General features: G+C 41.0%; 1 protein-coding gene across 1 annotated transcript in view; it reads right to left on the reverse strand.

Annotated features, from left to right (window-relative positions):
- The window catches only part of adam22 (ADAM metallopeptidase domain 22), a gene marked incomplete at its 3' end in the record, with an annotated part of 59624 nt that overhangs the window by 39049 nt on the left and 3825 nt on the right, over window positions 1–16750 (reverse strand). Inside the window, exons 3-4 of the mRNA XM_083918884.1 lie at window positions 16208–16284; window positions 749–815 (exon numbers count right to left, since the gene is read on the reverse strand). Of these exons, the coding sequence (XP_083775010.1) occupies window positions 749–815; window positions 16208–16284 (144 nt within the window). The remainder of the gene's footprint in view (window positions 1–748; window positions 816–16207; window positions 16285–16750) is intronic.

A 16750-nucleotide genomic window follows, 5' to 3' on the forward strand; every position in this document is an offset into this window, starting at 1 on the left:
GTGAAAAAGTCGCATAGGTCTACCTCCACCTTCTTCTCTCTGTTTGCTCCTAACAGCATCTGAAAGATTCAACCTCGCCCAACCGACAACCAATGAAACTTTTGGACTGACTGAATATGAATCAAGATTCTGTATTGTCTATTTCTCACATAATGTGTTTTTTAGAAACATATTTCATTGTACAGTTTAGCTGTAAAATGAGAAAGTTTATCTGGACCGGTAGACTGCTGGGTGGTGCTCGGTTTGGGGCTCTGGAGATAGAGATACATGAATTTTCACAGATTTCAAATTGGAAAAAAACAACAACAAAGAAAAAAAAATCATAGAAAGTAACTGTCTTCAGCTTTAAGTATGGAGCTGGAGCCAGCAGCTGGTTAGCTTAGCTTAGCATAGAGACTGGAAACAGGAGGGAACAGCTGTCTAAAGGGGCCTGGCTAGCCCAAACTATGAAAATTACACAAAAATTATGTGGACAGGCGTGGCCACATAACTTTGATAGTGTACCAGACCAGCTCCAGATGCGGTTTTGCTGCTTCAATAGCATTCTGAATGCATTTACAGCTTGTGTTAAAATGCTCTATCCTTATCCACATAATCAGATATAGATCGCATGGTAATACCAGGGCTAAATGAGTCTTAAAGTCAAGACCACAGCACAATAAAACACTCTAGCTTCCATCCCAACTGCTAATAGTCCAACAATGAAAGAGTGAGTGAGAATGAGGGGAGATGATTTGCAGAATCTTACACTGGTGATGACGCTCTTCCCTTTTTCTGACAAATGCCTCTCCACGTACCCTGAAGACAGCAGATCACTGGGAACAAAGGGGAAAGAAAAAAAGAGAATTAAAGTTAGAAAATGTGTGATTTTCATTCAAGTGTCAGTGGGATATGCAGGCGTGCTTATATTTTATGGGATGATTGTATTCGGACTTGGCAACACAGAGCTTCAGACCATCAGCCTGGCTAATTATGACCAGCGTTCAGGGACGAGGCTATTTCCAGCACACAAACTCACACAAACACAATTATACAAATCCTGCCTTCTAGCAAAAGTCTGGTGTGTGTGTGTGTGTGTGTGTGTGTGTGTGTGTGTGTGTGTGTGTGTGTGTGTGTGTGTGTGTGTGTGTGTGTGTGTGTGTGTGTCTGAGCAATGAAGGACATGTGAAGGTCAGTAAGTAGTAAAAGAAGTGACACGGGCAGAATTGGAAAGAGGCAGGAAATAAATTAAGAGCGTAAGGAAGAGAAAGACTGGCATAAATAAGAGGAAATCATTCTGTGTGTGCTTTCTCAGCAGAGCTGGACCCAAGAATCCCAACGGAGGTGCACACTGCAGGCCCAATCTGAGACAGAGATGTATGAGCTGTAGTATACACAAAGACACACACACACACACACACACACACACACACACACACACACACACACACACACACACACACACACACACACACACACACACACACACACACACACACACACACACACACACACACACACACACACACACACACACACACACACACACACACACACACACACACACACACACACACACACACACACACACACACACACACACACACAGAGGAATGCGGCATATGAAGGGGGATTCGTCCCTTGTTCAGCATATTTTAAAATACATTGCAGTTAAAGGTTTTAGCCTCTCTTTCCCCTCTTATCTCATAAAGAGGTGAACTGAACATGGACACACACACACACATTCACGCATACAAAAACAAAACGCAGTGTGGGCTTTTCTTTGCTGAGAACAACTAAAGCCAAAACTTGCACCAGAAGATCAAATTCAAATGGTAAAATCAGCCTAGCAAACTCTTTTTTTATTACAAGATTAAATTTAGTATATCATTTTCTGAATCAGTAGCCTTGAAATGTTGTCCAGAACAACGAAATCACTGACAACACGGCTACGGTGTTTATTTGGTACAGGAATTGACAAAAAGATGTGCAACTGAAACAGTGTGCAGTATATAAACAGGCCACAAGCCTCACTGAATCAGAGAGATCCATCTTCCTGTCAACATCCAATCATCTACAAGAGACAAGCAGGTGGGATTGAATCTCCACCTTGTTTACGCACCAACAGCCTCTTTTTCAGTGTCACATGAGCAGTTTGATGTAGGGAAGATGTGCGTGAAAGTGTGATGTATTAAAAAATACATAAATTGGAGAACATTTTAAAAAAAGGAAGAGGCAAAAACGCATTACGTTAATAAAAAATAATAATTAAGCAAAGAAAACATCCATGTTTAGTGTTTTAATCTTTATATTATTGTTTTCAATAACCCTCCTATTAACAGTAAATATACTCAACAAGATAGCATGTTAAATTTTAGTTAAAAAAGCAAAAAGTAAATAGATTTGTTAAGAAATATTAGCCGATCAACAGAAAATATTTCATGGTTCCAAGCTCTTAATAACGAGGATGTGCTGCTCACGGTAATGTGGATTTTATGTTTTGGGCTGCTGTTGGACATGTTTGTTAACTCTGGAGAGCCAGGCAGCTGTTTTTTTCCTGTTTACAGTCTTTATGCTTTCTGCTCGCTGTGGCTTCATATTTGGCAGAGACATGAGAGTTGTACCAATGTTCACATCAAACTCTCGATGATGTAATTCTTCAAGTATTTTGTCATCAGCTAAAAGAATTGAGAAATGCACTATTTCAAAACCTGTGATATCTTCGACAAATGGTCAGCCCATTGAAAGTAAAGAAGAATCAGTCTCTGAAAGGAGTCATATTGAGACAGATGGTAGGAAATTGTTTTGCGTTTGAAGGCAGACACATCACGTCTTTTTGAAATATCATCTGAGCTTTCTTTCAGGAAGTAAAAGGTTTCCAAAGATGGTGTGCCGTATATTGTTCAAACGAAAACCCTAACATCAGCGCGCACGTGCACGGGAGGCTGCTTTCTGAGATGACTAATGGGCAGTTTGCTACAGCAATAAAAAGATATGCAGGGGAAAAGGGAGAGAGGGTGAGGTAAAATGGAAAGAGGGAGAGAATGGCTGTCAAGGGGGGCATAATGAGACAGGAAAGGAAAGAGGCGGTGAAAGTTAAAAAGAGGGAGGTGTGAATAATACAAAGATCAGGGCTCTAACAGATCTCCCATCATGCATCACCCTGAAGCTCTCTCTTGCAAAAGAAAACCCGGTACGTGTAAAACAGGCAACCCCCACTGTACACACTTCACACCCCCCAACCTCAGATCACACATCTCGAACATCACCTCAGACTTTTTACAACATCCTGCAAATTAAACGCGCCCTGACTCTTTAGACACAGGAAACACTTTATCAACATTTTGCATAAAATAAAATAAAAATCACTGTCAGAACATTCACACGCTCCTGAGATGAAGACGTTCGGTGTGTGCATAAGTGTCCCTGGGTCACAGGCGTGCGCTGTTAGCCTTTGTTCTGCTGGGATGTGTGTTTAAGATTCAGAGCTTGTGATCTTTATCCGGCCCCACGCTGACAGAGACTAGGGGGGAGCAAGCGAGGAGCATACTGAGGTAGCAAGGCAGACACACGGGCCTCTAATGGAGGATGCTGATAACAGATTTCAGCTTTAATTGTTACAGGATTTAAATAATTTATTTGACAGACAAAGACGCAAACTCAGCCCCGAGCCCATCCCCCACACTGACACACAAATGTAGAGATCCCCCCACCAACACCCACTCACCTCTTCCTGGTAACATGCATGCAAAGATATATGTATAACAGAGCGACCCCTTTGCCAGACTCTCATGCGCTGTTTGCATGTGATCTATCTCTGTGGGCATAAATGTTGCAAACTTTCCACATAAACGATGATCAGAGGGAGGCGGTTTGTAAACCGACGCTGAGGACTTCATTAACAAGAATAATCTGAAAAAAGGGAAAACTGAAAAAGAAGAAATTATGTTTATAAATGCAATGAAATATCACATCATCACACCATTCAAAAGCTGAAAAGTAATATTATTTATGGTGGTCTATCTCACGTCAGACATATTTGCGTGGCATCTGTGCAGAGCAGATGTGTGGCTACAACAGAGACTAAGTGAGCAGCGCACTCTTCTCCTGCTCATTCAGTGTCTGTTACTCTAATTCTCTCAGCTCATTGGATTTTTAAATAATCTGCTCGGAGGAGAGTTTTCTGGGCTCCGTCACCTCAGCAACATTTGCTTGAGAACTGGCTGAACCAGCTGCCAATCAGGACCTGAAGGAGATTTCAGAGGTGGATCGACAAGCGCTCCACTTTCAGCTAAAAACATTTCAGAAAATCCATTTACATAGTAATCGCATCCCTCGCTCGCTTTCTCTACAATTTAATGTCAGTCAGTTCGCACACACACGCACAGATGCTACTTCAGCTGGGAAAATGTCGTGCTGAAAAGACTTATTTAACTTTATTGAGTGGTTCCTCAGGAGGTAAGCAGTGATGATGAGTTCACTGAGTCCATCTGGCTTTCAGTCACATCAAACTTCAGCTTTTAAAGCATTTTGTTGTGAGTTGCTCCGGGCGCAAAACAGGCACAAACTCAAAACAAGTTTCCGTGTGGTCTAAAATTCCTCTCACGATCTGTGTCGCCAGGCACCGTCGTGGCACTGGGATGAAAAACAGCACAAAAAAGGACAAATTGGCAGGACCAATGTTTATGTGTGCATGTGTGTGTGAGGGACAGTGGATTGGCAGGCAAGTGTTGGGGTAGCAGGCTATTCATTGCTTTCGCACAGGCCAATCTAGCTGCTTTCAAAGACTCTTCTTAATACACTCAACATCCCAAAACACACAAACATAAGCAAATCAGATACATCCACACACATCTGCACAAAAGCAACATAGTAGTCATCAAATGGACTTCTGCTCCATATATGGATTTCTTGCCATTTAACCCGGTAATAAAAAAAAGGGCACCGCCACACAAAGGACTGAACATGTGCTGTGTCAGGCGTCCATAATGAGGATGGGGGGGTTGCTGAGGAAAGAGATAGGAAAAGTGCACTGGAAAATGATTATGCGGTGGGGATGGGGAGCTGCAGCAATATGGAAAGGTGGTTAAGAGAAATAAAGATGTGAAAAGGGTTGAAGGAGAGAACAGAGTGGGGGTGGAGGTTTCTCTTTGGGGAAAGCTGCAGCTGCTTTCACCTGCTTACCACCCCCTTCTCTAGCTTCGCCCTCCCTCCCACTGAGGACTCATTAAAAGGTCTCCAGGCTATAATTCATTCACTTTCCAATCACTTATCAGACATGCAATTCCACCGGCACACTCGCTGGGATCCCTCCTCTTATTGCGCAGGGAACATTGACGCTCACAGAACAAGAAATATTGATGCTAACAGAATATTATAAAAAAGGGAAGATTCAAGCAGAAAGCCTATATTACTACTCTCTGCAATCATGGGTGTTTTATACAGCTGCATCTATAGCACGCAACATACAAGCCAGATAGAGTCGACTCCTGAATTATGCAGTGGCGAGAGATTTTGTTGGCCCCAAGGAAATCATGAAGATCTGTATCTGTGACAACATGTGGATTGTTAGTGAACTCACGCCATGTAAACAGGGTCAACAGAGACAGACTTTTGGAGCCCCGTACACTTGGGGACAAGTTATGACGACTTGTTTACTTTTTATGTTCAGCTGATGAGATGATTCTGTCTTCTGGCCTAACATTGTTATGTGTGCGTGCGTCTGTGGGTAGATTTGCACCGACTCCATCAGACTTTATGCAGCAGTTAAATAGTTAATCTCCTGACAGTAAACCATCATTTCGATTGATTTTTATTCAGCATGACAGAGGAAAAGGAGTAATCTGTAAGAGACAATAGTCTTTAGAGTGGCATTAGTATCTTTTCCTGCTGAGAGAACAACAGTCTTTCCTTCCGTCCCTGTCTTCAGCGAGAGTCGGCTACTGAATCTCTCTTTGTCTCCACTAATCCTCCATACTGAGTCAGGATGGCGGGACAGAAGGGGGGGGGGGGGGGGGGGGCAGATTTGGAGGAAATAAAGGAATATAAGGAGATGGGGAGAAAGAATGATGTGGAATAAAAAGGGAGGCCGGTAATTCAATTCTTGACACCCTACAAAGTCTACAAACAGAAACCCTTATCATTTTTAAGGATGATGATGTCATTTGCTTTGGTCCGGACTGAAATGTCCCAACAATTATTGGATGGATTGCCATGACATTTTGTACAGACATTCATTGTGCCCAGATGACAAATCCTAATGACTTTGGTGATACCCTGACACCACAATAAGGTAAACAATTGTGGGTTTGAGTAAAATGTCTCAATAACTATTGAATGAATTGCCATAGAAACAGTTTTTGGTTATTGTTTTTACTCATGTTCATACTGGACCTGAAGAGATCCCATCCTAAGACAATCTCAATGTGAGAGACGAAATCCACAGTCCTTGTTCTGCACAAAAGTGCATTTTAAAGTTCACCAAAGCTAATATGAGGCTTAAAGGAATACTTTCCAAATTATAAACCAGCTCTGTGGCGTGGAAGTGTGAGCAGTGAACAATGTTTGGCTTGCCTTTATGGCGGAAATCCCTAGGAGTGGCGCAGCGGAGGTCTGCAGAGTCATTCATTTCATTTTATTTGGTGAATTTCAGCAGATCGTGATGATGTGAATGACGCATTTCACTTAATTTGCCAGATCTCAGCAAACCTCCAGTGCTCTGAGCTCTGAGCAATGCCGCCACGGAGGGAAGCCACCATTTATCTGCAAACACTACTGTTGTGGGAATTTTGGATATTTGTAATTCATAATCACAGTTTTGTCAGGTCATATGCATTTCAGTGTCTCCTCTGTCTAACCTTGTTAATGGATAATGCAAATAACTGCCTCATGATGGTATAATGGTTTATTTCTGCATCTGTACTCTGTGTTAGAGACCTTGTGATGAGAGAAGTTCAGAATGTTCAGAATTGTAATGTCTAAGGCATGTTTTTGTTTGGTCTATAGACGTCACCCAACCAAGGCTTAGCGCGTTCTGACTCTTCCTCTAAAAGACCGAGCGCCGGGTGGAACGGGGTTCATTTCTGCTAGACTCTAGGCTTTGTGAGGAGGCAGGGGTGAACGTATTTTTGTCTGCAGAGGAAAATACTTTGTCAAAATAAACCACGGAGAAAAAGCTGATCCTGTTTGTTGATCTTTATTGAGGAAATCCATTTCCACAACACTCCCAGCACTGCAATGACACAGAGCTGGATTTAAATCAGCAAAAGAGTTAGGCGAATCAAGTGGGTATCTTTTATTGCAAAATTCCTTGCAAAGCAAAAGAGATCTCTTACTGAAAAAAGACAGATAAGATAACCACTTGATTTTCAAACTGACAGAGAGAAATCTCTGATGCTCCGTTCAGCAGGGACTTCTGCCTGCCAGAGACAGTCCCTAGTGCAGTATGAACAAGAGGATGTATGCAGAAAACCAAAACCTGCTTCAATATACAAATGGATATTTGAGTTTTGTTTGAAGACAGATTTGAAAAAAATGTGAACCTAGGGCCTCATTACGGAAACTCCTTCTGAAATTGTCAGTTTAGGATGACATTTTGGATTTTTGATATTACATGATGTTTTTTCCTAACTGCCGTCAGGAAACAATCCTATCATATTTTAGGATGGAAATGTATCTATTACAAAACTGTTATAAACAAATCCTAAATTGAGATGTCACACAGCCTGTCTTTAATTCAAAATAACTGACAAAAATAGCAACAACACTGTTGTTTGGTCAGTACAGCAATGACGATGAAGATGGATAAAAACATGAATGCTGGAATACAATGATTGAATGGCTACTCAAACGTAGGGTGACACTTTGAATTTCCCCCAGACCAGGTATATACTGCCTGTTAAGACGATTAATTTAGCTTACTAGCAAGTGAGAGCCGTTGATTTTATGGCTTGTCCATCTCAAGCAGTGTGATTCTAAACAAAGATACAGGAATGACAGGATGAGTCCAGATTTAATAATCAAATTTACAATTATAGTTGATTTCTTAAGTTAAGATAAGATAAGAGGTGTGAGATACTGTAGGTCAGGACACAGCCATGAGTTAAGGCATTTCTTCTGTAATATGAAGACAAGCAGTTACCGTATATGAAGCCCCTGTCATTTAATTTAAACTTAACATTGTTTTCAAACTGTTCTCTCTTCTTAAAACAAAATGCCTAAAGGACTCCTGCAGGGCCTGCTGCTAACATCCATGCTGCTATTTGTTCTTCTAAATTAGGCCCGCTCAACTCCATAAAGTTAATCTGTATCCACCTTCCTGACACACACCACAAACACACACAAACATGCACTCACTCACTTATATTACCAGGACATACTGTGTATACTCAGTCCTGGATGTGACGCTGAGCCACTTAGCAAACAAAATCTGTAATACACTATTGTTGTTTTGTGAGCACTGCATTTTCTCACAGACAGTCAAACATAATTCCCAATGTAATAGCTAAAGCTATGTGCTAAAGTGTGCGCATGTGTGTGTGTGATCAGATGACACACAGATCAGAGAGACAAGCCCTGCCTGAGGCGAGAAAAGAAGAAGAAAGTAGGAGATATGGATTGAGAGAGGAGAGAGGAGAGGAAGCGGGGAACTATTTTCCTTATAGGGTACTGCTTTCAAGTAGTTACCTCCCTCGAGCATGTACACACACTAATACATACACTAACACACTTCTCTCCATCCCTCCCTATCTCCTGCACGTACTCAACCCACCCACCAAGACTCAAGGGTGCATGAAGGACATTCACATATCTCTCTTTCTCTCCGTCCTCTTTCTCTTCATCGTTATGTTAACTATTTCTCTCTCTCTATCTCTTTAACACACACAGACACACAACCCCTCTCTGTGTTTTTCTCATTAAGTCCACAGTAACTCAGATCACGCCTCTCTGCAATAAATTACAGACCTGGGAACGGTGGACAAGAGACAGAGATGGAGGTGGAAAAGGAGGGGAAGAGCAGAGTTGGGTTGTAGCAACGTCAGGATGCAGGGAGCGAGACACAGGAAGATGATAAATTATCTTCAAATGGGGCATGAGAGAGAGTTAAATCATATATGTGGAGATATAAGGCCGCAGGCACATGTACTTACAGGCAACATACCCATAGATACACACGGGCACGCACACAGAGCACAGGGATAAGCGCCAATAACACCACAGCATCAGTGCCATTCACGGCTCAAGGCAGCTGGACGCCTACACACATTTTAGGGATAAGATGGCCAAATCCACCCAAACACAGGCAGAGTTTTGAGGTCAACACGGACATGACATCAGCTGAATGGCATTTTGATGCACATATTTGTCCAACAAGTGAACAAGAGATTATTGTTGGATAAGAAATACTTGTAGAACCAACGACTCCTCCCACTATACAACTAGGAGGAGATGTTTCCAAAATAAATATCCCATTTATTTCATACAAAGACTCTGTTAGATGACTGGCATTTAGAGCGGTTTCTCAGGCTCGGATGGGCAAGGATCTCACCAAGTTGAGTCATCAATACAAATAATGAGCAAGATGTTAGAAAATAGCTGGTTTGGATAATGGAAAATATATAAATAATAATACACACATCAAGCAAATATGCTGCTGCAACAAAGCAGTAGACTAGGTGAGTGAGTCAGCTAGTTGAGGTGTTTTTTAATACGATATCTGCAGCAGGTGTGGTGGCATGGGGTCATATGACCTCCTTAAAAACGTGGTGATGTGTTCACAGCTTTGAGAATTTGTTTTGACATGAGTTTAATACAGACAACAATAAGCCACCCAAAGTAAAAAGACAAAACCAAAAATGGAACAAACAAAAAATAAATAGAAATGGCAGTTGTCATAAGGTCAATACCAAGGTGTTAAATCAGAAAATATAGTACATTGATATGAAGTATGGCCATTTCTACCCCAAGTATTTTGTCTTATTAAAAGGTACCCTGGAGGTTTTGACCCCAGTCTGGACGCGGTTTTCAGGTTGTTTTGATGATCTGCAGACGGCAGTAAAACACAAAGAAAAGTAAATGTGCCGACAAAGGAAAAGAAGACGCCTGTTTGCTAGCCAACATGGATGGAAAAAATCTATGGTTCACAAATGTTGCATGAGGAAGGAAATGCTGTCAACGTAGTCGTGAGGCTCCAATGATTCACATATTACATGTTGGTGAATATCAATACATGTAAACCTGACTTTGTAAGAAAGTTTGACACCTGCAGCTCAAGAGGCTGCTCATTCTTACTGACAGATTACACATCCTCACTATCCCTGTGTTTAACAATACAAAGAATAATTGCTATAAGATGCAAGTTAGTTCACTTTAAAAGGTGATCAAGACTCATTAAACTCATTTAAAATCACCAACAAGCGTGAATACTTAAAAATTAAAGAACCAGATGAGTAATTTGCCTTTATTTGTTTGCCTAATTCTATTCGTTTTCCTCCTCTTAAGTATTGATCCTCCCCTTTTCCGTCTGAGCCTCATTTATTTCGATTCAGTCTTGTTATCTCTAATTAAGACAACACTTTTCGTGCCTCTTCTGCACCTGGGGCCCAACAAGACAACACACACACAAAGACTCTGCAGCAGCCTCTCACATCATATTGACGACTGCGATGGAAGGAACAACCCTCTTCACACACACATTCCTGCCCAACACACAGAAGCACCAACACATACTGTATGTGCACATTCATCAGACGACTGAACCTTGGGATGTTTGGTTAGCTTCTTGCCTAACATAGGCAGTACGAAGGATCCCATGGTTATATCAGTGCTCTGTCACCTCCAGCCCCCTCCCTACTAATGCTGTCATCCCCTGGTGCACACACACCTCCCTTTAAAGATGAATAATTCATCTAGCATTGCCTGCAATTGACCCTCAGCATTTGCATAAAGTATTTGTGTGCATGCAGGGAAAGCTGACATGACACAGTAGTAGAAATAGTGATACATAGTGTCAACATCCCATATGAGGAGAGGGAGAAGCCCACTTGTCTTTATGCTGCTGCAGCAGACTATTTTGTAACACTAAAGAGGTTATGAAACGCTTGAGTCTACCTGTTCTTCTCTCACACACTGTCATACGTACATAACCTACATACTGTATGAATTCAAAATCACAATCACATGTCCACTCTGTTCATTCACCATTTCCTTAGCACAGATAGCCAAGCTATATTTTCCATCTTGTAATAGTTAGTCATTAGAAACTTTGTTTGTTGAATATATGTTTTGAATACATGTGAAGGAATACTATTGTTTCTAATAAATGTGATGAAAATATGACCAGCCAGGTGAATGTTTTGTTTCAACAATACAAAAAGTTGGGGCTGGGAATCAATTCAGTATCTAAATTGAATTAACTTTGTATCATAACGACGTAATCATATTATGTTATATAAGCAAGTTGTAATTTTTAAAAAGTATTGATGTCAATTATGATTTTGGAGGACATCATTAATTTGATAGTTTCATATAAAAGTTTGAATACATTTGTTTTATTGCAAAGAAAAGTTGCAAATAATAATTTTCATAACTAAACCATACTAGCGGCGCTGTCGCGGGTGGTAATAATCTGGTTGATGAAATATTGGAAAATCTTGAAAGTTGCCCCAAGTTGGCATATAAAATGTCCTTATTTTGTCCAACCAACAGTCCAAACTCCAATAATATTCTGTTTAATTGTATAGAAATAAAAGAGAAACAACAAATCTTCACATTTGAAAAGTTTGAAGGTGAAATATTTCGGCATATTTGCTTGATAAAAATCAGTTAAATGATGAGTCAATTATTAAAACTCTGGCTGAAGAATTTTCTGTCGATATATTACAATGATACATCAAAAAGTAGGAAATTATTGTAATATTGATTGTATTGCCCCACCCTACACTTAGTGGTTCGGTTCGCTGAATTATCAAACAACTTATCTAATCACATAGAACATACAGTATATGACTTCCCTACTCAGTGTTTCCCTTTCAACTCATGATGGACAAGCCGGAAACCGTCACAAACACACACACATGCACATGCACGCACACTCACACGCACACGCACACACACACGCACACGCACACACACACACACCTCTTTAATCTTAAAGCACCATCTATTATTCAGCAAGAGCAGGTGGGAGGGGTGAGGGGAAAAGGGGTAGTAGGGTTATGGCTGAATAGAGAGTGGGCGTGGAGGGTGGAGGCAATCAAGGATGGAGACTTGTCTGTGTGAGTGTGAGTGTGTGTGTGTGTGTGTGTGTGTGTGTGTGTGTGTGTGTGTGTGTGTGTGTGTGTGTGTGTGTGTGTGTGTGTGTGTGTGTGTGTGTGTGTGTGTGTGTGTGTGTGTGTGTGTGTGCTGAGGTTGGGGTTGAGGATGATTTAAAAAAAGAGGCAACCCCCCATTCTGTGCACATTCTCTGCTCACTCCAGTCCCATGAATGGTAAATTGCAGTCGGCCGCTGAGATGGAGGAGTAAGAGGAAGACAAAGACAAAGGGGGGAATAAAGACCCCATGACCCACCAACCCCCTCTGACTTCCTCTCCACAGACTGGCACACTTCAGATGGGTGACTTGTGTCAATATGACATTTTTCTCCTGAAAGATAATATTCTTGAATATTCTCACCATACAGGATACTCATTTGATTAATTTCTCATCCAAGCAAAATGTCTCTGTGCAGGTTCTGTGATAGGACAGTAACATCTTAAGGTTTTACCCTGCCTCTTGTGCAGTGCATGCTGGGATAGGCAGCCTGCATGACCCTGGATGGATGGATGGATGGATGGATGGATGGATGGATGGATGGATGGATGGATGGATGGATGGATGGATGGATGGATGGATGGATGGATGGATGGATGGATGGATGGATGGATGAATGGATGGATGGATGGATGGATGGATGGACGGATGGATGGACGGATGGATGGACGGACGGATGGATGGATGATGTGTTATAGCATGCAATGCATTTTTTTGTAAAACAAACACTGTAATATAATAAGTAGCAGAAGAAACTGGTCTTCAGTCATGCTAGCAATTCTGTGAGGCTGTAAATAACACCAGCATGCTCATGATAGGCAGCTATAATGTCTATCTGTTTTTCAGGTACAGTCATAAGACAAAGTACTGAACAAACTGAAATTTTCACATCATGGTGGCGCTAAAGGAAAAGTCAGAAGATCACCTCAGTCAGTACGGTTAATCACCAGGGATCAAAATGCCGTGGCAATCTTTCTCATTGTTATGGAGATATGTCTGGACCAAAGGGGTGGACCTAGCGTCCAACAATCCATAGAGCTGCTAGCATTGCTAAGAAACTAGTGGGGAAAACACATACCAAGTGAATTAGTCACATGTGAAATAAAGAGTATTAAACTGAAAATGTACACATAACAACTAACATGTGTCCAATTCAGAGGACATATGATTTTATAACCAAACGCCTACACTCCTATTATTCACTGTCTACAGCCTTATAGGCAAAGACTCTGAGAAGGCTGCTCAGAGGAGATGATTATGATAATATGTACTGCAGCACTAGAGAAACAGCCACAACCAAAGCTTAAACACAAAAAAATACACAGCGGCAAAGTCAGTCATTGATCAAAATGAGAGAACTAGGTTTTGTTACTGGAGGTCAAAAAACAAAACAAATGTTGGCCCATTCAGCTAAAATACCTCCCACTCCTGCGCCCACACACATCAACCGGGTTTAATCTGTCTGGCATGAAAGCCATCTGTAAACAAAATCAGTGTGACTGTCAAGCGGGGGATCGGTTCACAGAGAAGTGAGGTAGAGAACGATGATGATGATGAGAGAGGAGAGGAATCTGTGTACTCTCCAGTTTCCACAGAGACAGACTGGAGATCTGCCACCATGAGGGATGGAAAACTATAAGCCAAAAAAGAATGTCTTTCTCTTTTTTTCAGTTTGAATTTGATTTCTCAGGGCCTGAAATTTCTGGGTTTTTTTCCAAAAACAGTCCAAAACTCAAAGATATTTAATTTGCAATTATATTAAACAAAGAGAAGCCGTGAATGCTCATATTTAAGAAGTTAGAACCACCATTTTTTTTGGCTAGTTTGCTTGATAAGTTAACTGATTATCAAAATACAGTTGTAATTTCAGATTAATCTTCTATCAATTGACCGATCATAAAACAATTGTATGATTACTATCGCAGTTTCCCAAAGCTCAAGGGGTGTCATCAAATTGCTCGTTTTCCCTAACCAACAGTCCAAACCCTAAAAGTATTCAGTTTATGATCAAAGAAAAGCAGAAAATCCTCAAACACAAGAAGCTGGAACTGGAAAGTGTTTGATATTTTTGTTTAAAAATTACAAGATTTACAAAAAGTGCAAAGATTTTTTTTAGAGAAAAGAGATGAATGTTACACAGTGCAATGCTCTATCGCACTGATCTCAGTCTCTCATTCTTATTCAGAACCACACATGTCAAACTGTTGCCCAGAGTTGTCTGGATTGAGGCTACTTCACTCTCAGAAAGCTAAAAACAGGATTTCACTGTAATGTTTCAACATTCTGATCGACCCTATGCACACAATGTCACACATGAATAATGACTCGGCATCACACCAAGTGCTGGTGTTTGTGTGACAGCGTGTGCATACATTAATCTAGGTCTGCTCCGTCGTGTGCAGACGACACGTTTCTGTTTATGACCAGTTGATGCGTCACACAGTGGGCTGCAGGTTTCACAGAAACGTATCCTCTAAACGTGGGAATTCCTCTGATGTAACGTTTACTCAGTAGGGGAGTGACTTCCACTGTGGTGAGCCAGCAGCGGCGCTGTATGTGTGTTCACAGGCTTTCTGTTTCTGGGCTAAATAGGACAAACAAGCCATGGTCTCAAAAGTGACAGAGGGAAACAGAAACAAAACAAACACGGAAAGGTGTGAAGAAGAAGAAGAAGAAGAAGAAGAAGAAGAAGAAGAAGAAGAAGAAGAAGAAGAAGAAGAAGAAGAAGAAGAAGAAGAAGAAGAAGAAGAAGAAGAAGAAGAAGAAGAAGAAGAAGAAGAAGAAGAAGAAGAAGAAGAAGAAGAAGAAGAAGAAGAAGAAGAAGAAGAAGAAGAAGAAGAAGAAGAAGAAGAAGAAGAAGAAGAAGAAGAAGAAGAAGAAGAAGAAGAAGAAGAATGGTTTTGTATGAGGTGGAGGCAAAAAGACAGTGAGAGACGGAGGAAGAGCAAGAGAGAAAATTAGGAGGGAGAGTTGCTCGCTTTCCATCAGCAGTGCTGTGATCAATATCAGTGTCTGACAGGGCAGTGCTCCAGCCTTTACCGTAAATCACTTCCTATTATGAAGGGGGCTCTAAATCACACACTCACAAACACACACACAATAACTGACCTGCTGCAAACACACATGCACACACATAGATACATATACATTAATTTATACAATTGCCTACTTCGGCACACACCAGCATTAGATATTTATGTCCTAAGAGTGCATTCCCAAAAACAGCCAATAAACAGCAGAGAGCAGGAAACTATGACCTCTGTCCAGAAGAACTACAATGACCAACATCTGTTAAAATACTGGAGTCGGGGTTTTACACAAAACAAGAAAAAGTGTTGTTATGGCCTGAGAGGAATTACATTTACATTTAGGGAATAAAAAAATAACCCACCTTCCTTGACATTGTGATTGTCAGATATCCTGACAGACCGATCACTATTAGCTAAGCCAAACAGAGAGCTGGGAACATCGATATGCTTCCGGTCTGTCTTTGTTCCCTATTTCAATGTCCACCTAATATGACTCATTAAGGAGACCTTTCAAAAGGGTTTCATGTTCTCAGCCATGCTTTTTCCAGAGGTCAAATGTTCAATGTATACTGTTTCCCTGGGTCAATATGTTGAAATCTCCCACCTACAGCTCGTAGTCGGATGTTTTACTCCTTGAGACCTATGCCCTCAAATTTGTTTGACTTGTTTTCTTGACAGCGATATCTCCACAGTGGCTGAACAGATTTTTACCATTCATACTGCATTTAAAATGTCCATATCCCTTTGTTCCTTTGAACTGCAAAACTAACCCATATCATATCCAGAGACATAGGATCCTGAGAACGCCAGACCATCAGGCAGCTATACAGACAGACAGATATCTATTAGCTAGTTATCCAGGCAGGGAGATTGGATAATGTAATACTCACTGGTTCAGTTCCACATCCAAGATGAATTTTCTGCCAAAAGCATCAACTTGAAAGCTTGCTTGGGCCACATGGTTCACCTAAAAACAGCAGAGAAGACAGGTTATTTACGTTGACTAAAGGCAGCCATTACAATATTCATGGATCAATCCGTTATCATATGCAGGGATCAATTCTCATCAACATTGACGTGTGGCTGTATTGTCTTTTTTAGCAACAATCAGCAGGAAGAATAAGACTGTTCTCATGAAGGCATCAAGGACTATCTTCCTCTGAAAGGATCCAAGTTTCAGTTTTACTTAATTAGTCATAGTTTACAACGCGCCAACAGTAAAATGAAATGTATTGGGCGAGAGAACGGGTCAGCACAGCAATCTCATGCAACACTTCAATGCTACAAATCAGAATTAAGTTTACTAATGCCCCCTCACACACAAACACACACTTGAACATGAACATATTATATTGCCTTGAACACCAAGGGCATTTCTGTTTACCAGACTGGGTTTGTTGGTGTCACAAAGCCAAGAATTTATTTAAATTCTT

Source organism: Echiichthys vipera, assembly GCF_963691815.1.
Source record: "Echiichthys vipera genome assembly, chromosome: 8".
In the NCBI taxonomy this organism is placed as follows: Eukaryota; Metazoa; Chordata; class Actinopteri; order Perciformes; family Trachinidae; genus Echiichthys; species Echiichthys vipera.